This window comes from Penaeus vannamei, chromosome 28 (genome assembly GCF_042767895.1).
Source record: "Penaeus vannamei isolate JL-2024 chromosome 28, ASM4276789v1, whole genome shotgun sequence".
NCBI classification, from domain to species: Eukaryota; Metazoa; Arthropoda; class Malacostraca; order Decapoda; family Penaeidae; genus Penaeus; species Penaeus vannamei.
In genome coordinates, this window is record NC_091576.1 from 13,143,935 (window position 1) to 13,167,743 (window position 23,809).

Sequence of the window (23,809 nt, forward strand, 5' to 3'; positions counted from 1 at the left end):
TAATAATTATATTAATGATAACAATGATGATAATAATGATAATGATAATGATCATAATGACAATAATGATAGTAATGATAATAATGATAATAAAGATAATGATAATGATATCAGTAATAATTTTAGTAATAATAACGATAATAATAATGTTAATGATACTGATATTAACGATAATGATGATAATAATGATAATGATAATAATAATGAAAATATATAATAATGTTAATAGTAACAATAATGATATTAATAAGGAAAATAATACCTATGATAATAATGATAATAGAAACAACGATAATAATGATAATAATGTTAATGATAATGATGAAAATATCAACAATAATAATAATACTAATGATCATCATATCAATAGGAATTGTGGAAATGATGATCGTAATAAAGATAAAAATAATATCAAATTAATGGTAATGATGATCATAGCACTCATAATGAGATTAATAATGTGAGCGCGTGTGTATGTATACGTGTGTGCGAATGTACCTATGTGTATTCGTGTGAATGTCTATTTATACTCTTGTGTGTGAATGTATGTATGTGTATTCATGTGAGTGTGTAGGTATACGTTTGTGTGTGAATGTACGTATGTGTATTCATGTGAGTGTGTAGGTATACGTTTGTGTGTGAATGTACGTATGTGTATTCGTGTGTGTATATGTACATATGTGTGTCTCTGTGTCCACATACACCCCTGCACACACCGCTACTACACAAGGACAGAACAAACACCAAACATTCATTTGTTCCTCAGAAATCAGAACCAGTAACCCCCCCTCCCCCTCCCCCTCCCCCATCCTCGCTCTCCTATAAGAAGAAATCCTTTCAGCCTGAGTGCGGTCCCGAAATACGACCCGAAACAGAACCCGAAACGAGACCCGAAACACAAAACCCGAAACGAGACCCAAAATGCGACTCGAAACGTGAACCGAAGCACAACCTAAAAAACCCGAAACACAAAACACGAAACAACCCGAAACGAAACCCGAAATGCGACTCGAAATGTGATCCGAAGCACAACCCGAAATGCGACTCGAAACGTGAACCGAAGCACAACCCGAAATGCGACTCGAAGCATAAGCCGATACAACCCGAAACGCGCGACCGGAATCAGCCAGGGTTGGTATCTCCGTGTCCGAAGGTCAACCCCTTTCGGTTTTAGGGATTGATCTGTGGTCAGAGGGGGCTTTGCGTTTCACTGTGGGGAGTGGGGGGGAGGGATGGGGGAGGGAGGGGGAGGAAGAGGGGGAGGGAGAGGAGGGAGGGGGAGGGATGGGGAGGGAGAGAGGGAGAGAGAGAGGGAGAGAGGGGGAGAGAGGGGGAAGAGGGGGAGAGAGGGGGGAGGGAGAGGGAGGGAAGGGGAGGGAGGGTGAGAGAGAGAGAGAGAGAGAGAGAGAGAGAGAGAGAGAGAGAGAGAGAGAGAGAGAGAGAGAGAGAGAGAGAGAGAGAGAGAGAGAACGAGAGAGAGAGAGAGAGAGAGAGAGAGAGAGAGAGAGAGAGAGAGAGAGAGAGAGAGAGAGAGAGAGAGAGAGAGAGAGAGAGAGAGATAGGTACGTTATTAACTAAACTAGTATGTAGATAGGTAGATAGATAGACATATAGATAGATAAGTAGGTAGGTAAATAAATAGAGAGGTAGATAGATAGATGGGTGGATAAATAAAAGACAAATATATAAAGACAAAAGGATAGATATGCAAGTAGATGTTTATATCAACATATCTATCTATCTATCAGTTCATCTACGAATATATGTACCTGTATGTGTATCGATTAACAAACAGACGGAGATAAAAGACAGATGTAGACATTAACAAAGATGAGGAAAATGTCTAGAAGGACAGGGAGACAGACAAAGCAACACAAACCGTACATATACAAAGCAGACAGACAGACACTGACAGTCAGACTGGGAATTATAATGAAACGGATAAAGAGAAGAGGCAGAAAGGTGAGGTGAAACGAAAGAGAAAAGAAATAAGAGTGACAAAGGGAAAGACAGGGAAAGACAAGACAGCAGGAGACAGCTGTATCCTGTCACTGACCTCTCCCCCCCATCCTACCCCCCCTCCCAGCCTAACACAAAGGGCATCCAAGGGCATTTGACCTCAGGAGCCTCTTATCGTGCCCTTGGAGGAAGTGGAGGGGGAGGGGAGGGAGGGGGTGGTAAAGAGGCAGAAAGAGAGATAGATAAAAGGAAGGAGGGGGAGGGGGAGGGATTGGGGGCAGGGGGGGAGGGGAAAGCGGAGATCGGGGATGAGGAGGGAGCGCGGGCAAGGAGGAAGAGGGACGGGGGAAGGGATAGGGGAGTGGTAGCTGGAAGGAAGAGGCAGGGTGGCAGGGTGGGGTGAAGAAGGGGAATGATAGGGGGCATAGGGTAAGGGATAGGGAACAGGAGGGGTAGGGAGGAGAGGGGGCAGAGGGGGGACAGGGGAAGGAAGCGTGGAGGAATAGGGGGCAGGGGGAAGGGCAGTGGGCAGGGGTAGGACGAGGGAGGGCATATTCCCATGCCCCGGAGCGCCTCTGGGTCGCCAGGACGAAGGACAGCGGTCACGGCCCGTCGGACCTTTTCTCTCGGAGGCCGTGGATGGGGGGGGGGGGGGCGGGTAGACGTTACGTAGTCGTAGGCTTAGCTGGAGGTCGTGCCGATGCGACGTCCTTTTTTCTTTGTTCGTTTAATATATTTTACGATTTTAAATACGGTCATGTCGTCCGTGGTCGTGTTTAGAAAGTGTCGCCCGCGGCCGTGGGCGGCGTCCGGCCGGAGCGACACAATGAGACAAAAATCGCGCTGCTTGCGTGCGAGAACGCTTCCCGAGGTCGCACTCGCCCGAGATCGCACTCCGAGTGTGTGGAGGTCGTCCTCGGGGCTAACGAAGTGTGTGAAACAAATGTGTGTGGTGAGCATTATTCTCCGCCATGTTTGGCATCGTGTGCACATTTTTTTTTATTCTTAAATATATTAGTGTATTAGGATATACCCACGTATACACAAATATGTAAAAATATACACATATTTATGATACGTATATGCATATACACATACAACACTTTGTAACTTTAAATGTATAAATTTCTAGGAGATAAATACTTATGCACAAAGATGTATATGTACATACATATGATACGTGTACATAAATATACCACGTGTACATAAATATACCTACAGGCCATACACATGTACAAACATATGTAAACATACGTCCACAAGCTCAGAAAACACGCACACACATACACTGGCATTCCCCCACGTACGCACCCAGCCCCCCCCCCCCCGACACTCACAAATCGCTCTCCCTCCAAACAGAGACGAAAGCGGCAATTACAGCTTCCTGCAGCCGATGGCGAAGGTGACCTTGACCCCGCGATGTGCTGTGACCCCGGTGACCTGGCCATACCCGGGGGCCCAAGCGCTGACCTCTCACCCGCGGGGGCTCCCAGGCAGGCCCCCGGGGACTTGTACAGCACACCTGGAGACGACATTCCGCGAGGCGCCAGGTGGGTGCTGCTTGGGGCGCCCGACGCAGCCTGAACTAACCGGGCTCCAGTTGTGGGCGTGGAGTGGTAGTGGTTAATTGTGTTTATCCGTAATGGTGTGATTATTATGGTACGGTGATGGATCTAATGATATTCATATAATCAGGGCAAGATTAGGGTATTTGATTTATGGGCGTATAACCCTGGGGCTTCCGTCAGCTGACGGGGCTCCAGAGATTGAGTGAGAAGCTATTTTACTTGAAATTGCCGAAGCAAATCATGCACACTATATCAAGAGCATTTAACTTTTCTTTGACTTTTTATCCTTTGAAAATATTCCTGGTTGGATCACATCATCGCTAATAAAATCTTAATTCGGTTCAACTTCTAAAGGTGACTGGCATATTGTACCATTGCAATAGATGATATCAAGATGCATATTATTAATAATATTAATGTGCATGGTATCATTAATATCAATATGCGTAATGTTGATAATATTAATATGCATAATACTGACATGCATAATAATAATTATAATAATATTGTGCACAATTTTAGTATACATAACAAAAATGATGATAATATGCATATTATTAATAATATCAATATGTACAAAAATAGATTAATGGTAATCATCCTCATCTAAAAAAATATTTAAATCTAAAAGACAGAAAGAAAAGAACCAAAAGAAGACATCTGCCTCCGTGCACTCTTTCTCGCTGTCATGAAATTGTCACGTTCAAGGAGAAATGACATTCAAAACGTCTTGAGATTGTCTTCGGGGCAGATATTTGTTTTTTCTTTGTGGGGGGAGATAATGGATTGCGTTTCTATGTATATGTTTATCTATGCATTATTCATTCAGTCATTTGCATTATTGCTTTCAGATGTACGAAGGCGTCTGTTTTGTTGGTATTATTGTGTGGTGAGCTCGACCTTTTGCTTTGTTTTTGTTCACTGTTTATTCTCTTCACGTCCTTCTTCTTTCTCTTCTCTACTGCTGTTTCCTTTTCTCCACATCTCTCTCTCTCTCTCTCTCTCTCTCTGTCTGTCTGTCTGTCTGTCTCTCTCTCTCTACCTATCTATTCACCTATCTTCCTGCTCACCTATCCATCCACTTCCACACAACCCCCCCCCATAAGCAAGCACGTATTCACCCCCCCTCCCTCTCCCCGTCCCCCCGCAGCCCCCCGCCCGGAGACAACCGCCCCCTGTCCGCCCTCACGTCCATCGAGCAGTTCGCGACCCTCTTCGAGCTCTCCGGGTCGGGCGAGGGCAGCGTGGTGGGCGTGCTGCAGCAGGAGGGCCTCACCACCTTCCTCGCCCTCCTGGAAACCTCGGGCCTCCTCGGAACCCTCGTCTCAGGAGGTTTGTTCGTTGTTCCTGTTGGCTGCTGATTTATTTATTTATTTATTTTTCATGGGAGGGTTTCCATTGTGAGTTGATAAGGACGTTTGGTTCTGTGGTTTGGCGGTGGCACTTGAGTGAAGGGGTTTGGCTGAGGTGCAAAGAGTGCGGTGAGGAAAGGTTGTGTTTTGAGAAAGGGTAAGGAAGTAGACTGGTACTTCACATTCTTGCTTGGTATTGTAGTGCTTCTGTTTTGGTGAATACGGTGTACTGAACGGCATTTACGTTATGGAATTAATTTAAATAGCATTTCACCCGACGATATAAAATGTCTATCAAACACATTTTCTCCGGAACCCGTACAAATATTTCATGCAAGTCCCCTCTCTCGTGGTCACAGAAAACGGCCCCTTCGTCGTCCTGGCTCCTTCTGAATCTGCCTTCGCCCGTCTGTCCCGCGACGACCTCCGCCAGCTGGCTCGCGGGGACGACCTGTCCTTTCACCTCTTGCCCCTCCGAGGCCAGTCTCCCCCCCAGGTCACAAACGACGCCGTCTTCCTCACCCTGGACGGCTCGGAGGTCAGGTTCAACGTGTACGATGGAGTAGTCTACGTTAACGGGGTGGCCGTCCTTAGGCAAAACATCCAATTCCTACACGGGTCCATTTACGTAAGTAGGAAGTAATGCCCAAGATGATGTGACATGAGCGTAGTAGCATAAGCCAAATTCACACACATTTACAACCCTGTGTATGTGTCTATGTATATCCTTATTCTCACTCGCACAATACAACTCGCTAGATGTCCTTCTCAGGTCCTGGAGTCGGTGCTACAGCCTCCCTTGGGCGACCTGCAGGGCGTCCTTGTCGGCAGCGGGACGTCTGTGTCCCGCGTCAACACCCTCCTCACTGTTACCAGACTCTTGGACGCTGGTAAGTCTCAATGAGCGGAATTCCATGTGTATGAGGAACTAGTTTCCACGCCCATGCTACACAAAGTTAGGGATTTATCCTGTTCAGAGGGATCCTTATCCGTAAATGCACTTTGTAAGAATAAAATAACACTTTTCCTCGATGCCGCTCTCGATCAGGCACCTACACCCTCCTGGCTCCCCCGGACTCGGCCATCACCTCGAAGGGCTACACGTGGCCACGGCTCCTCATGGACAGGGCGAAGGGGCGGGACCTGATGCGCCGACACACGATCCCGGGGGCGCTGTACACCGAGGGCCTCCTGCAGCGCCGCACCATCAGGACACTGGCAGGAACCAGCGTCACCTTCAGGAGGGACATGGATGGTAGGGCTCCAGCGCGAGATGTGGCTCTCGGGCGCTGTCTCGATTCTCAGTTTGTAGATATGCCGCGAAAAGTCAGCAGATACGAGAGCATATAAAAAAAGTTCATTGTAGAATAGAGTAAGAGCTGAAGGTTTTATAATGATATGAATAGGGTATAATAAAATGAAATCCAATACGGTGATGTAATATACTGAATGAAATTAAGATAAAGTTACCTACCAATCCATGGTTTTAATGAATATTGTTACCAATTCGAGGCTTTCCAAATGCCAACAGGCACTATATCTGCCAATGGAGTCCCCTTGCTGAAGTCCAACATGACGGCCTTGAACGGCGTGGTGCACCTGTCGGCTGACGTCATCCCGGAGTCTGACCTCGGGTCCGACCCGACCAGCCTCCCGCACCCGCTGCTCAGCCAGACCGAAGCTTCGGTTTTCGCCAACCTGGGCTTCGGGGGCGACCTCGTCCCGAGCATCCCCGCGATCTCGGGGCTCTACGACCTGCCTGATCACGACCCTTTCCAGGCCTTCGACCCAGAGCCCGAGACGAGCACTGTGGCGCCCCTCCCGGGGTCCCAGCGCCGTCCCGCGATATATGGCGGGCCTCCGGACCTCTTCCCGACAACCAACAACATCCAGTCCGGAACGAGTCCCCAGTGGCCGCTCAACAGAGCCTCGAGTCCTGCCCTCTCAAGCTTCCTCGATATGCTGGACAGGACTTTCGATGTCGACGGCGGCCTAACGCCGGCGGGTGTCACCAGGTCCTCTGCTTTCGGAAGCACAGAAGCCCCAGGAGGGAACACCGATTTCCTTATCATCGTCGACCCCACGCCCAGCCAGCTGGGAAGCGTCCCGCCGGCGTCTGGAGGACCTTCCGTGGTCGGCTTTCCAGGAAGGGCGAAGGAGGCCTCTCGACCGGGGTCAGGTATCGTCCCTGTGGTTCCTGAGGTCGTTGGAGGGTGCTCTCCCGACGAAGCAGTGGCGGCTGATGAGAGGTCTCAGCTGACGGTTCTGACACTCCTGGAAAGACTCAACCTCACCAGATTCTTAGACCTTGTGAAGCACGCGGGGTTGGCACTCACTCTCAGTCTCGAAGGTTCGTTTTTAAAAGGCTCTAAGCCACGAACGCTGCTGTTTTGTGGCATCAAAAAGTGTGTGGGAATCCTCAAAGTAACGGATTCGAAGCACGAACCTAATTGCATTTTCCTCCCCTCAGCAGGGCCCTGGACGATCTTCGCCCCGACCAACGAGGCGATCGAAGCCATCCCGTCGGAGGCGCTACAGGAGATGTCTGACAACCCAGCCTTCCTTCGGCGCCTGATATCTTACCACCTTGTCCCAGGGAGGTTCACCAGCAGCGGCTCCTTCTCCCCCGGCAGACAGCTCCCCACACTTCACGCAGGATACACTCTGGTCCTCTCTTACTACACTGACGGGCCTGTGGCGGTACGTGGGGTCTGGTTAATAAAACGACTGGAGGCTGAAAAAACTTTGCAAACACCAAATCAAGACGAAACCAGAAAAAAATATTGACAGATCTAGATGTATAATTATTCTATATGATCAGCAGCATGCCTAATCATAACACGATAACCCACATAATCCAGACTAAATGTATAATTCCAAATTGATTTCCACAACTTTTCCAAGCAATCTTAAACCTCTAATTCCTGGCCTCCGTAGCGCTGGGTGGCGGGAGGCAGCGTCGTCACGGACCTCGACGAGCGCGGGAGCAACGGGGTCGTCCACGTCATCGACCGGGTCCTCTACGCCCCCTACGGCAACGTCTTCACCACCAGCAGGCTGTCTCCGGTCCTCAGCACCTTCACCAGCCTCGTTGCCGACGACGAGGTCCTCAGCTTGCTCTTCACGGGTGAGTGGCCGAAGAATTCAGGTTATTTCGTTATTTTTCGCTTTGTTTGCCATTATGTAATATGTAGACTGTTTTGCATGACAGAGTGACCAGGTACTTTTGATCTAATAAGAGCAAAATGACAAGCGAACCTTTGAAACAGCACAAAGATATCAAACAATGTACAAAATAAAGAGGAGACAAATAAAAAGAATTAATAGATTAAGATCAGGTCTGCAAAGATTAAGGAAATGAAAAACAAAAAAAGGAAAAAACGTCATTATATACATTCTCCCTGTACTTCTCTCAGAATCGGGTCCGCTCACGGTCTTCATCCCCTCCGACGCGGCGCTTCGGAATTACACTCTCCCGGGCGGCATTCAGGCGAGGCGAGGTAATGAATTATTGCACAAAGATATTCATTCCTGATTTTGCATTTTTCTCATTCCTCCAGGAGAGAAATAAAACAGGGAAGGAAACAAGGAAATTATATATATATATATATATATATATATATATATATATATATATATATATATATATATATATATATATATATATATATATATATATATATATATATATATATATATATATATGTGTGTGTGTGTGTGTGTGTGTGTGTGTGTGTGTGTGTGTGTGTGTGTGTGTGTGTGTGTGTGTGTGTCTATATATATGTAGATATACATACATGTATATATATATATATATATATATATATATATATATATATATATATATATATATATATATATATACATAAAACACACACACACACACATATATATATATATATATATATATATATATATATATATATATATATATATATATATATAGAGAGAGAGAGAGAGAGAGAGAGAGAGAGAGAGAGAGAGAGAGAGAGAAAGATAGAAAGATAGAAAGATAGAAAGATAGAAAGATAGATAGATAGATAGATAGATAGAGATAGAGAGAAAGAGAATGATTGACAGTTAGAGAGAAAGAGAGAGAGAGAGAGAGAGAGAGAGAGAGAGAGAGAGAGAGAGAGAGAGAGAGAGAGAGAGAGAGAGAGAGAGATGGAGAGAGAGAGAGAGAGACCGTGTGTGTGTGTGTATGAGAGAGAGAGAGAGAGAGAGAGAGAGAGAGAGAGAGAGAGAGAGAGAGAGAGAGAGAGAGAGAGAGAGAGAGAGAGAGAGAGAGAGAGAGAGAGAGATCTAAAAGAAAACTCACTTCACCTCGATCCGCCAGGCTGGGTGTTGTCGCACGTGGTGACGGGCACGTGGTACACAGCGGGCTTTTCCAACACGTGGCCTCTCGTGACCGTCAACAACGACACTTTAGAAACCACCACTGCATCCGGCGATAGGGGTAAGCAAGTCATCAAAGTACCTATAATAACGTTATGTTTGATTTAGGCTCGGTTTGATCCTAAATAAAGAAATAACAAATATTCATTTAGCAGATTCTTGTCAATATAGTTACCATTCTTCTTGTTTTTTTCAGAACTGATTACGGTGAATGGTGTAGAAATAACGTATGCTGATATTACCGCATCTAATGGAGTTATACATGTAATTGATTCCATTCTCTTTCCACCAACTTAGTCAAAGAAAACGAGACTTGTTTATATTCGTTCACCATATAGGAGAAACTACTGTATTTTGTTGTAGCTTGGACTCGTGACTATTATGATCTCTACTTTCACGCTTTGTTTGTCTGTGTATGTGTAGGCTAGTGAGAATTTAGCCGTGCCAAAGTTAATGACTGTTTTAGTTTTAAGGTTTTCGCAGTTAGGTAGGCTATGCATAGTTGAGGAAACTTTTTTTTTTTGCAAATCAAAAATTCCCATCCTTACTTATCATCCAGATTAATTCGAGTTCTTTCGAGTAAATGTCAAACAATTTTGATCTTTCACTTTGCTTTTCGCCGACTTCCGTCCTAAAGTATCCCCTATCATATGGAATACAAATAACCCAAAGAAATGTGACAACTTCATGTACAGTGCTTAACACAGGAGGCTACACCAGGCCTGTCACTAGCTTCAAAACCCATTACTCTGAGAGTACATTTCTCTTTAATTATTTTGATATATTTTGTATCATAAGATAGGTAAAGAAACTATATATGAAACAAACAGTTGCATGTATGTTGTACAGAGCATAGCACGGATTATAAATAAAAAGTTTATATTTTAAACTTTTAATTTCTGGGAATGGTGACAGGTCTGGGCTATGATACGTAGGTTGAAATGCTATGTTACCAATTCATCTCAGTTAACACAAAGGAATATTCCTCATGCCAAAAATGACACAGATTTTTACTTATGCAAGGAATTCATACATACTAGCACACACTTCAAAGCCATGACATATAGTCTACACACACACACAAGAACACACACACACACACACACACACACACACACACACACACACACACACACACACACACACACACACACACACACACACACACACACACACACACAAACACAAACACACACAAACACACACACACAAGAATTTGACATTATTTGTTCAATAAATATAATGAAGCAAAATACTGATGAGTAAAGATGATTTTTTCCAATTTGCAAACTCTCTCATTACTGATGACTGGGCCGGTCCCACTTTTGTTAAAGGTTAATTAATGGAGGTTTCTTTTGACAGAAATAAAGGAATCACAGAATAACGTGTTTATCTTCCCTGCAATATAATGCATCTAGCTCTTTGAAGATAGCAAATCTTAAATATCATTTGGTCAAGACAATGGGGATTAGTTTGAAAAATAAAGGTACCCCATTAAAATCTACCTAAAAAAAATCATACTTGAGAAAAGTTCTCATTTTAAACTTTCCTTTTCCTAGATCCTAATTTGCTTCCTATTTCCGGTTCATTCATTAGAAGGGTGCACAAGATCTTAATAATAAGGAACATTTAATGAATCTGATGATGATTCTTCAGGCCTGAAATTTCCGTAGCTCCCACAAGGTACCTGCATCTGCTTGTGGTTCCCTTGAGATTAGTGATCTCATCTTAAACTTTACATCTATTCTTGATGCATGTTCCCCTACAATTGTTTTTCTTTGTAAAAGTCTTGAAATGATATTAGTGGATTTTAAAGTTTTGAGTTTCTTAGCAAATATTATTACAACATTAAAGTCTGAAGCACTTGCAATGAAGGCACATTATTTCTAGAGAGAAAAAAAATCAAATACCTAGACTCTGCTGCTAATGAATACACAAATACCTCTTGCACTACTAACCTTCATGTAAAGGGAAAGAAGAATCTAAGGATGTGTAAAAAAATAGGTATTCATATTCAATATCCTCATTTGTTTGGTGGCTATAGTATTTACAACTTTTATAAATCAATCCCATTTTCCCTTTTTCCTCATCTACAATGGAGTAAAATAACTGTTTCCATTCCAAACTGAAATTTATATTTACTATAAAGCAAATGACACACAAACATTTATTCTCATCTTTATTTTCTATAATTACACATTCATCCACTTAACTTACTCTAAATTATATAAATTGATAGAAATTTGATATAAAATTATTCATAAATACATAAATAGCTCTATACAAGAATTATTTGAGTCTGTAACTCTAAAAAAGCATATAAGGACTAAAAATACAATACAGTCAGTAACACTGACAACATGAAAACTAACATTATTATGACAAAATGAAGGTAAATTTAACGTTACAATAAAAATAACTAGACACAAGAAATAACAAATAGTAAAGGCAATGATAGAACACTCTGGCAGTGACTTGCATCTGTTATCAAATATTTGTAACTATAAAGTCTGATAAGTGCCATATTTATATATGGAATTAAAAACACTGATCACCATCTGGGTGAGACTAGAGGTTGCACCTAATTGACTGCATATGTAAGAACAATGAAAGACAATTACACAACAAATTTAATGAAATCTGAATAATTTCACTTATTCATGTTAAATAATCAATAAATGGATGCAAACATCTGCATAAGGATGAAGATCTATCTCTAAAGACTTACAATCATTATTGGTTAGGAAGCACTTTGCCATTATAAAAAATACAAAATAAAATATGGCAACTATTCATTCTAAACTGCAATTATCTTAATATAAAATTCAACAGCTGCTCTTACTTACTAATTGCATTGATATAGACTTATACTTGTACATATACACATACATTAACTTGTGTACAAATCATTGTGCACAGCCTATCATATCAACCTGCAACATATAAAATTTAGTAAATCATTTGGGGAAAAACAAGATTTATGACTCTACTACTGTCACTCATACTTTTTTAGGTTTTGGGGCTGTCATTTTAAGAATAGTGTCACAGATTATTTCCAGGCTGGCACTGTCTGAGAGTTGGTGCCCACCGTGCTTGACATATAGCAGCTGAACATCATTTGCTTGCAAGGCTCCAAGCACTTGAAGGGATTCTTTGTATGGTACATCCTTGTCCTGGAATTCAAAAGCTATTAGTACTAGTTATGTAGAAGAGAAGAAACATTTATAATAAAAAAAAAAATGAGAAAGAGTGAGAGTGGGAGAAGAGAAAATTTGTATAGTACTCTTACCTTTACACCATGTATAATTCTAGTTGGACACTGTATTGGAATACTGCCGGCCTCCATGCTTATCTCGTGTTTCTTCATGTCTTCAAACATGCTTTTCCTTAGCGGGAACTCGCCGTAGTCAGGTACAAAAAGCTTCACTATTTCATCTGCTTCAAATTTCTTTACCAGTCCAGGTGGTAACTGAGACAGGAGGACCTGCATGTACTTCCTACCAAAGTTAATGGCCGGAGCTAACATAAGCAAACTGCCAAACTTCTCAGGATACCTTTCTGCTAGGAGTGATGATATCTGAAATCATCCACAGGTAATGAGTGTTCATTATAATTTATGGGCCTCTGAGGATGTTAGATAATAAACATCAAATTAAACACCATGTGCACATAATTTTTGTGTATTTTTGACTAGTAAAGTACAGAAAATTATGAAATAAACACTGTTCAAAGTCAATGAACACTAAATCAAAAAAGAATAACTGAATGGAACACAACAGACAATATCATACCCAACCACCCATGGATGAAGCAACTATTAGCTGTGGTCCATCTGTTAAATTTGAGAGCACTTGGGCGGCATCTTCCAACCATACAGTTAAAGATGTCTCATTCTGCTTTACCCCCTTTGTCTCGCCCAAGCCACTAGGGTCATACCTAGCAGATGCATAACAAAAACGTATTGGATGGAAACTGGTTTCAGCAGGTATTAACTAATGGATAATACAGTGTACATTTCTTTTAAAAATTGATATTCAGAATAGGTGTGAATAAAGAAGCAGATGAACAGAATCCTTTAAAGGATAATTTTCAAACACTGGAAAAAAATATCTATAATAAGGCTACAACAATAACAAAAATCCGTCATACTGGGATACTTTCCCACAAGGAAAACCACATGCTACAATCTCCACACTTCAAACAAGCTCGCTACAATATACAGGAAATGGATGTAGATGCTTACATTACCTGACATATGGGAAGCCATACTCCTGGCAAAACATATGTAGCATAGTTGCTTTTGTAGCAGCCTTATGGGACATGAAACCTGGGATATATATAATCCCTGGACTACGAATGCCGTCAATTTTCTGATATGCGATTTGTCTGGTCTTCCCAAGAGATGATGTCTAATTTTTCAAAAAAGAAAGAAAAAAAAAGAGAGAGAGGAAAAAAAGAGTTCACTATCAAATCTAACAAATGCTAATAAGCAAATGATAAATGATAAAAGTAAATGTCTGATGGTAAGTTCAGAAAAATGCACAAGACATACCTCTTCCCTGGCATGCAACAGTGATATGCATCAGTACATGACTTCACATACATTTCTAGAATTTTCTGTTGTCGTTAGTGAATTTTCTAATCATTCTGTATTTGACGAGCCTCTCTTCTATCACCCTATCTAGAAGCAATAATCTTTAAATAAAAAATAAATGTTATAACATATGAAATAATGTAAATGAGAGTGATTCAAGCCTTTTGTACTTTTACAAGGTTAATCTGATTCTATATTTTTTCTAATGACAATGGTGTCTTCTAATTCTAAAGCTATGTGTATTCTAATAAATACCTCAAAGAAACTTCTTTGTATCTGAGCTCACTTTGCAGTGGTTTCCTGACTAGGTTCACATCATTTTTCATTTCGTATCCAGTGAAAGAAAGAAAGAGAAAGAGAGAAAGAGAGAAAGAGAGAAAGAGAGAAAGAGAGAAAGAGAGAGAGAGAGAGAGAGAGAGAGAGAGAGAGAGAGAGAGAGAGAGAGAGAGAGAGAGAGAGAGAGAGAGAGAGAGAGAGAGAGAGAGAGAGAGAGAGAGTGTGTGTGTGTGTGTGTGTGTGTGTGTGTGTGTGTGTGTGTGTGTGTGTGTGTGTGTGTGTGTGTGTGTGTGTGTACATATAGAGATAAATGTGTGTAAAACTAAATAGATATTAATTTTAAAATCAAGTATATCTGATATTATATCTGATATTCAATGACTCCCTTGCCCTTGACACAAGATATCCTGATTGTAATAATAAGGCTGCACCAAGAAATTGCTCTGATCTCCATGCCTTCAGCACTCAGGTAATGGCTAACAAATAGCATGATATATGATCTGGGAAGATAGAGCTTAGACTGGTTTTTATTTGACAATTTCAGATAGTTGGACATACAGTATATTCAATACCTTCCAAGTATATGTAAGATGGACTTGTTGAACTTTGCATTAACTGAAGGTTACAATGATCGCAATTTTTTTTTCAATGTGGGCATAAGTTCTTATGATGTACAAATGTGTACTCCAGTTCTTTTAATACACAGATGTTCTGTTTATATGCCACTTCAGTATATTAACCCAATGCCACCAAGAACATGCATTGTAATTTTGTTTTGTAAAATGATTATATACAGACACCACATTGGAAACCTTATGAGTACAGGCAAGTTATTTTCGTAAGTCCTAACGTGTGCAGTTAAATTTTTAGTTTGTGTAAAAATGAATGATTCATTGTTGCACGACTATTGTTTTGCATTATGTAACATTAGTTATGTATGATACAGTAGCTATACATCATTTCTGTGCTATCAAAGCAGGTTGTTATTGATTGATAAATCTTTTAGGTCTGCAAAAATTAATTAGCTTGGGCCAATTGGCTGAGTGGTAAACAGGCACTTCAACAACTTTGCATGGTCAACAAATAAGAAAGAGAGAACTGTGTGGTGAAAATGGAAAAGCACATAGGCAGCTACAATATATTGCTTGCATGTCAAAGTTTCTAGTCTGGTTAAGATGGCACCAAAAGGACTCAATTACCAGGGCATGAATTAGTAGGCTATTTGACACCATCTGTTTTCCTTTGTTTTGGGGGATTTTTTCCTAATGCTAGTAATATTGATGCTACTATTATCAATACTAACATTATGAATACCATAGTGTTATTAGCAGTTCTAAGGCAATATGAAATATAACTGAATTTCAATGTACAACTGAATTTTCAAGGTAAGTGAGGTTGGACTAATAACTAACACCTTGGTGACTAAGCACTTTTGGAGCCATCTATGTGTAAATACAATTAATTAAACAAACTCATAATGGGGAAGTCATGTAGATTCATGTCAACCTGTTTGCAGTGGGCTAATTTCTTAGCCCACTGCAAACAGGTTGACATGTGGAATCATTTCTTTTAAAGGACATTATTCTTTTTTCTATCTTTTTGTCAATTACCGAAGATAATGCTGAAAAAGACCTGTATCTTGCTTACCTCAAGGAACTGTGTCTCAGGTCCTGTGGCAGATACATGGAAACATCTCAAAGGGAACAAAGCACCACTCCTTGCATTAAGGTTTCTTATCAAGCTCCCAAACCGCAACATTTTGCTGTAATTGAAGATACTTTCTTTAACTTAAGGTTTAAGCAGAGACAGCAGTGGGGAGGGATGATAAGTGTGGATCAGTGTGATGGTGACAGTGAATAGGAATGGGAGAGGGGAGAGGGGAGAGGGGAGAGGGGAGAGGGGAGAGGGGAGAGGGGAGAGGGGAGAGGGGAGAGAGGAGAGAGGAGAGAGGAGAGTGATCTACACCTTTATGATTTGGTATCTTACTTCATACTAAAGTAAATTAATACCGGCGTTAGTGTAGGCCTTCGTCTAACATTAGAAGTGCTAGCTTTGACCTTTTAAATTTGAACTTTTAAGCTCGATATTTCTTCACCTCTGCCAACATGTCGTACGCTACCAACTATTCTACTCTTAAACTGTAATGAATGAGTGCCGTAAAACTGTTATTATGCTTGTTGCACACTTTGAGACTTTACCGATAACATAAAGATTATCCGTTTCTTCTTCTTCTTCTTTCTTGTTATAGGGTTTAGACTATGTTGTCTATATCCCCTGGATCCTCTTCTTTTGTTCTTGAAGTTTCTTATATTAGGTTGATTAGCTTGGTTCTTTGTAGGAAGATCTTGGTGTGTCTCAGTATGTAATACTTCAGTGGTAATGGATGATCTGTCCCTGTTAACAAAAGGTTGATGTTAGTCATAAATATTTGCTTGAATAAGTGCTTGTTTTAGTTTTATTCTATGGGAGTTGAATCTTGGGCATTGTATTATCATATGTTCTATTGTTTCCTCTTGGTTTCTGCACCATCTGCAGTATGGGTCGTTTTCCATTTTTATTCTATATAAATGTTGTTTTAGTCTTGTATGTTTGGTTAATAATTTTGCGATACATGTATCCATTTTTCTGTTTTTAGCTCTGACCCAAGGTTTTGTTGTTGTTGTCTTTTATGAGATAATTCTTTGAGTTTAGTAATCTTTTGAGATTCGATTCCCATTGTTTGAAATTTTTTGATTTTATTTCTTTTATTGTATAATTTGGGTCTTGAGAAACTTTCATGGTGTTGTTTAGTTCATGACCTTTCTTTGCTGCTAAGTCTGCTATTTCGTTTCCCTTAATGTTTTTGTGTGATGGAATCCATTGGATTTTTATTGTTTGTTTTTTAATTTCAATTGTATGCATTTGCTTTTGTATATCATATATGATTTGTATATAATTTAGAGGTTTACGGTTTTGTAGAAGTTGTAGTGATGATTGGGAATCTGTTAGTATTACCGTTTTGTTTAGATTATTGTTTATAATATAATTTAGTCCTTGCTTTATTGCATAGAGTTCTGCGTGGGTTATTTCTATATTAGCTGGTAGTTTCCAGATAGTTGTTATTTCTTTGTCTTGAATAAATATTGCTGCTGAGGTTGATTCTGGTTCCTTTATTTTTGATCCATCGGTGAATATTTTGGTATAATCTTTGTAGTTTATGTTTATCATTTCTTGATAATATTTTTGAATAACTACTTGAGGGGTGTTTTTTGTAAGTTCTTCAGCAAAATTTATTTGAATATAATTTGAGATATCAAACCATGGGGGTACTGGTGAAGTGGTTGGTACTTCATTTATTTTTAGTTCAATATTCAGGATCTTATTAGTTTCTGTGACTCTGTGGAATAGAGATCTCTTGTCTCTCTGGGGGTTATATTCTTTTATGTAGTTTATTGTTTGCTGTTTTATTGGCATTCTATTGGGTTTGTTTAGGATCTTGGTTAGATGTATATATTCCAGTTCTTTTTTTCGGTCTTTCATTGGAGGTAAATTTGTTAGAGCTTGAAGGGCTATTATTGGGGTTGAATTAAGGCATCCTGTAGCGAGTCTTAATACTTGATTTTGGAGGATTTCTATTTTTTTAATTTCTCCTTCTTTTGCTGCACCGTATATTGTTATTCCGTATTCTATTTTCGGTTTTATGTATATTTTGTAGAATTTTATCAGGGTTTCTCTGTTGGCTCCCCAGTTGAATGAGGCTAGCTTTTTCATGAGATTTATTCTGTATAATGTTTCTACTTTTATATTATTTATATGGTTTTTCCACTTTAGTTTTGGTGCATCTAAAGTTAGGCCTAATATTTTGTGGCTTTGTACATATTTTATTTCTATATTGTCCATTTTAATTGTTGGTAAATGATTTATTTTCTTGTTTGTAAAACAGAGGAGTTTACTTTTCAGGAAATTTATTTTTAAGTCCCTAGTATTTGCCCATTCTTTTAATTTTTGTAGTTCTGTTTCTAGTTTGTTTGCTGCTTCAATTAAATTTTTTTTACTTATTATTAATGTAATATCATCGGCGTATATTATTTTTTCGATGCCTGTTAGTTTCAAATCGTTTATCATTATGTTGAATAGTACTGGGCTTATTGGAGACCCTTGAGGTACCCCACATTTAGTTGTTCCTTTCTTTGAAGTTCTATTTCCAATCTTTATTTGGAATGTTCTATTTTCTAAAAGCTCATTTATCCATTTTAATGGGTTACCTGTTATTCCTAGTTTTGCCATTTTTATTATTAGTGCTTCGTGGTTGACTGTGTCAAAAGCCTTTTCCAAATCTATACAGGCTATTATGGTATATTGTTTTTCCACGAATGCTTTGTTTATATGATTATCTAGTATTTGTAATGCATCTATTGTATTTCTGTTTGGCCTGAATCCATTTAAATCTTTGTCTAGTTTGTTATAATGTTCCAGAAACCAAGTTATTCTTTTTGTTATTATACTTTCAAATAACTTTCCGATACAAGATATTCTACATATGAATCTGTAGGATTTTGCATCATTTGGGTTTTTTCCTGGTTTAACTATTGGATTTACTATCACGTTTTTTTGTGATGCTGGGTATTCACCCCTGGACCAGTGTGTATTCATTATTCTTAGAATTGCCTTCAGCAACTTATCTGGTGCATTTTTATATAGTTCGTATGGTATCTCGTCTTGGCCATATGCTTTGTTATTCTTAGCATTTTTTAGTATTGTTTTTAATTCTATCATGGTTAGTTCGTTGCTTAGTTCATTTGTATTTTGTATATTGAATAAGTTGTATTTTTGTGAATTTGATAATAATTTTTTGGGTATTTTGTTTACTGTTTCCATATATTCTTCTTTGAATTTTTCTAGTTTTTGGTTGATATTTGTTAGTGGCAAATCATTATCTATTATTGGATATTCCGTTGTAATTGTTTTTCCTGTCAATTTTTTGAAAAAGTTCCAAATCTTTTTTGGTGGGTTTTTGAAGTTTAATGTTTCACAAAAATCGTTCCATGATTTCTTTTTTTGTTGAGTTATTGTTTGTTTTGCTTTTGCTGATAGCTTTTTGTATTCTATTTGGTTTGCTATAGTTGGTTTTTTCCTCCATCTGTTAAAAGCTTTATTCCTTTCTTTTATAGTTTCATGACAATCTTTGTTCCACCATGGTTTATTTGGTTTATCTATTATTTGTCTTGTTTCTAATTTTAAATATTTTAGAGCTGTATTTTTTATCTGCTCTGTTATTTCTTCTATGGTTGATATTTCTTCTAAATTTGTTTCATTTAATTCTTTCTGGTAGTCTTTCCATCTTTCTTTTGTGTAGTACCATTTTTTTTCTTTGAGTAAATGGTTTTCAATGTATGTGTTGTCCATTATTATTATTGGCAGATGGTCACTTATTTGGTGGGATGCAGATTTTATTTGTAGATGACTTAGGGCGGGTGAACCAAATACGAGATCTAATGTGGATTCTTTTGCAGTTTTTAGATCAATTCTGGTTATGAGGTTTCTTGGAGTTAGTAGTAATACATTATTTTGACTTAGCCATTTTGTTATATTTGTTCCTGTTGTATTTGTTTGTCTTTGGTTTGTATTTTCATTCCAGAGAGGGTGATGCGCGTTGAAGTCTCCTATTATTAATTTTGGATGTCTTATCTGATCTGAATAATATTCTAGTTCTTCTGCTTCTATTACATTACATGGATTATATATTAATAGTATGTTTAGCCAGTTTCTTTTATAACTTGTTTTAATTCCTAGTACTTCTATTTTATCTTTGTATCTGTCATTTAAGTTTATTTTTTTATGCTGAATGTCATTTTTAATGCATACAGCAAGACCTCCTCCTATTTGATTGTTTCTATCTTTTCTTATGACTGTCTAGTTGTTGATGTTGAGGGTATCTTTTTCTTTTAGCCATGTTTCATTAATTGCTAATATTCCTGGGTTTTCTTTATATGTTAGATAATTTAGTTCTGTTTTTTTATTTAGTATTGATCTTGCATTCCAAAGAATTAGTTTGTACATTTCAATATACTATAATGTCTTTTAGCACTAAGCTAATTTTGTTTATGATGTCTATTATATTTTGCATTAAGGGTTTCTCGGAGTTGAAGTTGTTTATTAGATTTGTTATTATTTTGAAAATACTTTTGGTTACTTTTATCCATGAAAAGTTATCATTTTCATCTTCTTTATTGTTTTTTTTGTTTTCTTTGTACTGTATTGGGGTAGGTAATGACCATGTGGTTGGGGATTCAGTAACTTCTCTTTGTTCTGAGTTTGTTATAGTTTTGTTTTCTTCACTTAAATTTTTGTTACATCTTTTAGGAGATGTATTTCCTTGGTTTTTGTTTGTTTTTCCAGATCTAGGTCTTGTTGGAGTTTGTTCTTTTGGTTTTGCAGGCGTTTTTTGACCTAAGGTTAGGCTTTGTGGTTGAGTTAGCTTTTGTGCATAGCTTTCTAAGTTATTGTCTTCTTCTGATTGTGATCTGATAATCTGGGATGGTTGTCTGTTCACTGGTTCCCGGTTTTGGTTATTTTTGTTTTTCTTTTCCGGTTTGAGTTGTTGTAGTTGCTTTTTTATTTCAAAGTTATTTGGTGTTATATTTTCTTTATTTATTTCTTATGCTTCTCTATGTTTTTTACATTCTATGTTATTTGGAAAATGTTCTTCATCACAGAAAAAGCAGTATGGATTATTTTCACATTCACTTATTTTGTGTCCATGCTGACTGCATTTGCTACATCTCATTTTATTTTTACATGTAACAATCCCATGTCCGTATCTCAGACAATTGTAGCATTTTATTATTGGGAAAGTATATTGTCTAACTTTGTAGCTTGTGTGTCCTATGGCTATTCTTTCTGGTAGAAATCCACTGAAAGTTATTCTTAGGGATTTTGTTGCATACCATTTCTCCTGGCTATTTTTATCTTTATTTAGTTTTTTTAGTCTTATTACTTCTATTATTTCATTAGTTGTGTTACCCAGTGTTCTTATTTTTTCTTTTATGTTTTCAATTTTCAGCTCAGGTTCTACTGGATATATTGTTCCATATGAACAATTAGCATTTTTGTTTGAGGTTGGCTGTTTGCAGGTTATGTTCCATTCTCCAAGTTTTTTTATTTCTCTGAGGGGTTTTATTTTACTTAAATCATTGGGTAATTTTCTATATTACGTCCGCATGACCGATATCGACGATTTTGGTATCGTTGGATTCCTCTCACTCTCCACATTGCAAATATATAGTTTTTATTGCGCGCTAACCCCCCGTTAGCGACAAACTTGGCCCCGATAGCAGGGGAGGGCATGAAAGGTTCCAGGGAAAATGCGGGTTAAATAGCACTAATAATATAACGCACAGTGAAAATAACCATGGTTATTCACATAACTTTCCATAATAACCATGGTTATTCACATAACTTTCCATAATAACCATGGTTATTCACATAACTTTCCATAATAACCATGGTTATTCACATAACTTTTCATAATAACCATGGTTATTCACATAACTTTCCATAATAACCATGGTTATTCACATAACTTTCCATAATAACCATGGTTATTCACAGAACTTTCCATAATAACCATGGTTATTCACATAACTTTCCATAATAACCATGGTTATTCACATAACTTTCCATAATAACCATGGTTATTCACATAACTCTCCATAATAACCATGGTTATTCACATAACTTTCCATAATAACCATGGTTATTCACATAACTTTCCATAATAACCATGGTTATTCACATAACTTTCCATAATAACCATGGTTATTCACATAACTTTCCATAATAACCATGGTTATTCACATAACTTTCCATAATAACCATGGTTATTCACATAACTTTCCATAATAACCATGGTTATTCACATAACTTTCCATAATGACCATGGTTATTCACATAACTTTCCATAATAACTATGGTTATTCACATAACTTTCCATAATAACCATGGTTATTATGGACCCCCCCTGGGGAGGGCTGCCGCCCCCCAACCCCCGCCGAGGAAACAAAACCTCCACCACGTATTCACGGCAGGATAGAGCGTTACACAATCATCGTCGATGTCGGAGCAGGGGGCGTATTACCTCGTAAGATTCTCACTGAATCAGCATATTAACCTTATTATAGTCAGCATTGTATATAGAGACGATTGTAGTATAATCAGGATAAACACGGTGGCCCGCCCTCGTCAGCGGGTTTTGCGCCTTTTTCGATGTTACACCGATGGCCTCAAAGTCGAGTTTCCCTTCCTCCGGAATAACGACATTCGTATTCCTAACCGAAATAACCGTCGCATTCAGAAGTCAGTCATAGTCGCTGCGATGGCCGAGTGTGGAGGGTGCTCGTACTCCGAGACGGATTTTCTGCGCGAGATTGCCATTAGCCAAGAAAAAATGCTAGATATGTGCTTCCGCCACGGCCTCCTTCGTCGTGAGAAAGATTGCGGCAGGTGCGGGCAGCCAGCACCTGAATGTGAGGTTGCATCACTTCCTGTGTGCTGCAGCGTCGCTGTATCCTCTGGCCTAGGACCTCCTGCCGGACACACCCTGCCTCCTTCACATGTTGCGGCAAAGGAGCACCCTCCCTAGTAATTAGCGGCATTAATAAATCAGGTTAGTACCTTAAAAATCCTAGGTTATTGTAGGTTATCGGCTCCGCATCTAGTTCGTGTGCGCTCTATCCTACCGTGAATACGTGGTGGAGGTTTTGTTTCCTCGGCGGGGGTTGGGGGGCGGCAGCCCCCCCCAGGGGGGGTCGCAGGGAGCGCAGCCCCCTGCAATCGAAAGTCATGTGAATAACTAAGGTTATTTTCACTGTGAGGTAATTTTCTATATTACGTCCGGCGCTCCGACATCGTCGCCCCCGCAATCGGGACCAAGTTTGTCGCTAACGGGGGGTTTAGCGCGCAATAAAACCTATCTATTTGCATTGTATAGAGTGAGAGGAATCCAACGATACCAAAATCGTCGATATCGGTCATGCGGACGTAATATAGAAAATTACCAATCATTGATTTCAAATCTTAGAGCCTTTCCTGTTCCTAGTACTCTAAGGGAATCTTCTATGATGTATTTATGAAATTCAGATGTATTTAAGGATTTTGTTAATTTAATGGGATTGTTGAAGTTTGTTGTTGTTTTATCATCTATCAATTGTATAAGTATTACAGGGTTTTCTTGTCCTACCTTCATATTTGTTGTATTCTTACTAGTTGTTGGGTGTTGTTCTTCCGGCTTTTTCCAACCGGCTTCTTGATTTTTCGGTTGTTTTGAAATTGGGTTTTCTTCGTTATCACTTTCTAATTCTTCTCTTGTTCTCTTTGTTTGAATTTCTTGGTCCATAAGTTGGACTAGTTCAGGATCTTCTCCTGGGTCGGGATTTAGATCAGTGTCCATAAGAATAAAGTCTTTTTACACTTCACTCCGTAATCGATGTTCACTCTATGGAGTTTCAATCGGTTCTCGATTATCCGTTTAACCGGTGTTTTCAGACAACTTACCCTGCTGTGATTTGTTTACGTGTGGGTAAAGGACTTAATTGTTATTACACACCGTGGCATGTTAAGCCATATCATCATGCACCTTATCTATAAGAACTCTGTCAGAATGATTTGCTTTTAAATATCTGTTCCAT

The 23,809-nt window shown here is 39.2% G+C and overlaps 2 protein-coding genes across 10 annotated transcripts in view; one reads left to right on the forward strand and one right to left on the reverse strand.

Moving 5' to 3' along the window:
- Nucleotides 1-10,489, forward strand: part of LOC113804792 (uncharacterized) — a gene marked incomplete at its 5' end in the record, with an annotated part of 30,060 nt that extends 19,571 nt beyond the window's left edge. The window contains 11 exon segments of one of the 2 annotated variants that reach the window (XM_027355691.2): nucleotides 3,319-3,509; nucleotides 4,678-4,859; nucleotides 5,239-5,507; nucleotides 5,652-5,769; nucleotides 5,928-6,134; nucleotides 6,411-7,229; nucleotides 7,350-7,579; nucleotides 7,817-8,006; nucleotides 8,296-8,379; nucleotides 9,216-9,335; nucleotides 9,471-10,489. In XM_027355691.2, coding sequence (XP_027211492.2) covers nucleotides 3,319-3,509; nucleotides 4,678-4,859; nucleotides 5,239-5,507; nucleotides 5,652-5,769; nucleotides 5,928-6,134; nucleotides 6,411-7,229; nucleotides 7,350-7,579; nucleotides 7,817-8,006; nucleotides 8,296-8,379; nucleotides 9,216-9,335; nucleotides 9,471-9,571 — 2,511 coding nt within the window. 2 annotated transcript variants of the gene reach the window in all.
- Nucleotides 10,490-11,439: 950 nt separating this feature from the next.
- Nucleotides 11,440-23,775, reverse strand: LOC113804794 (palmitoyl-protein thioesterase ABHD10, mitochondrial). 8 transcript variants are annotated; one of them, XM_027355694.2, is made up of 7 exons: nucleotides 23,362-23,774; nucleotides 16,343-16,538; nucleotides 15,792-15,906; nucleotides 13,523-13,683; nucleotides 13,066-13,210; nucleotides 12,564-12,851; nucleotides 11,440-12,447 (listed from the first exon to the last, which is right to left on the reverse strand). In XM_027355694.2, the coding sequence occupies exons 3-7, from the start codon at nucleotides 15,900-15,902 to the stop codon at nucleotides 12,274-12,276; spliced, it is 879 nt and encodes a 292-aa protein (XP_027211495.1). In that variant the 5' UTR covers nucleotides 15,903-15,906; nucleotides 16,343-16,538; nucleotides 23,362-23,774; the 3' UTR covers nucleotides 11,440-12,273. The 8 variants fall into 8 exon arrangements, with proteins under 8 accessions (XP_027211495.1, XP_069997932.1, XP_069997930.1 ...); XM_070141831.1 differs by lacking the exon at nucleotides 16,343-16,538 and adding an exon at nucleotides 13,827-13,951 and having other exon boundaries at nucleotides 23,362-23,773; XM_070141829.1 differs by having other exon boundaries at nucleotides 23,676-23,700.
- Nucleotides 23,776-23,809: the final 34 nt, after the last annotated feature.

Bases quoted from the DNA above. Each gene is read 5' to 3' on its own strand.
- LOC113804794 (XM_027355695.2), bottom strand. From the start codon at position 15,902: ATGTTGCGGTTTGGGAGCTTGATAAGAAACCTTAATGCAAGGAGTGGT. The intron at 13,684-15,791 runs GTAAGCAAGATA...TTGAAAAATTAG, and splicing joins CTGAGACACAGTTCCTTGAG to ACATCATCTCTTGGGAAGAC. The intron at 13,211-13,522 runs GTAATGTAAGCA...TGCATCTGCTAG, and splicing joins TATGGCTTCCCATATGTCAG to GTATGACCCTAGTGGCTTGG.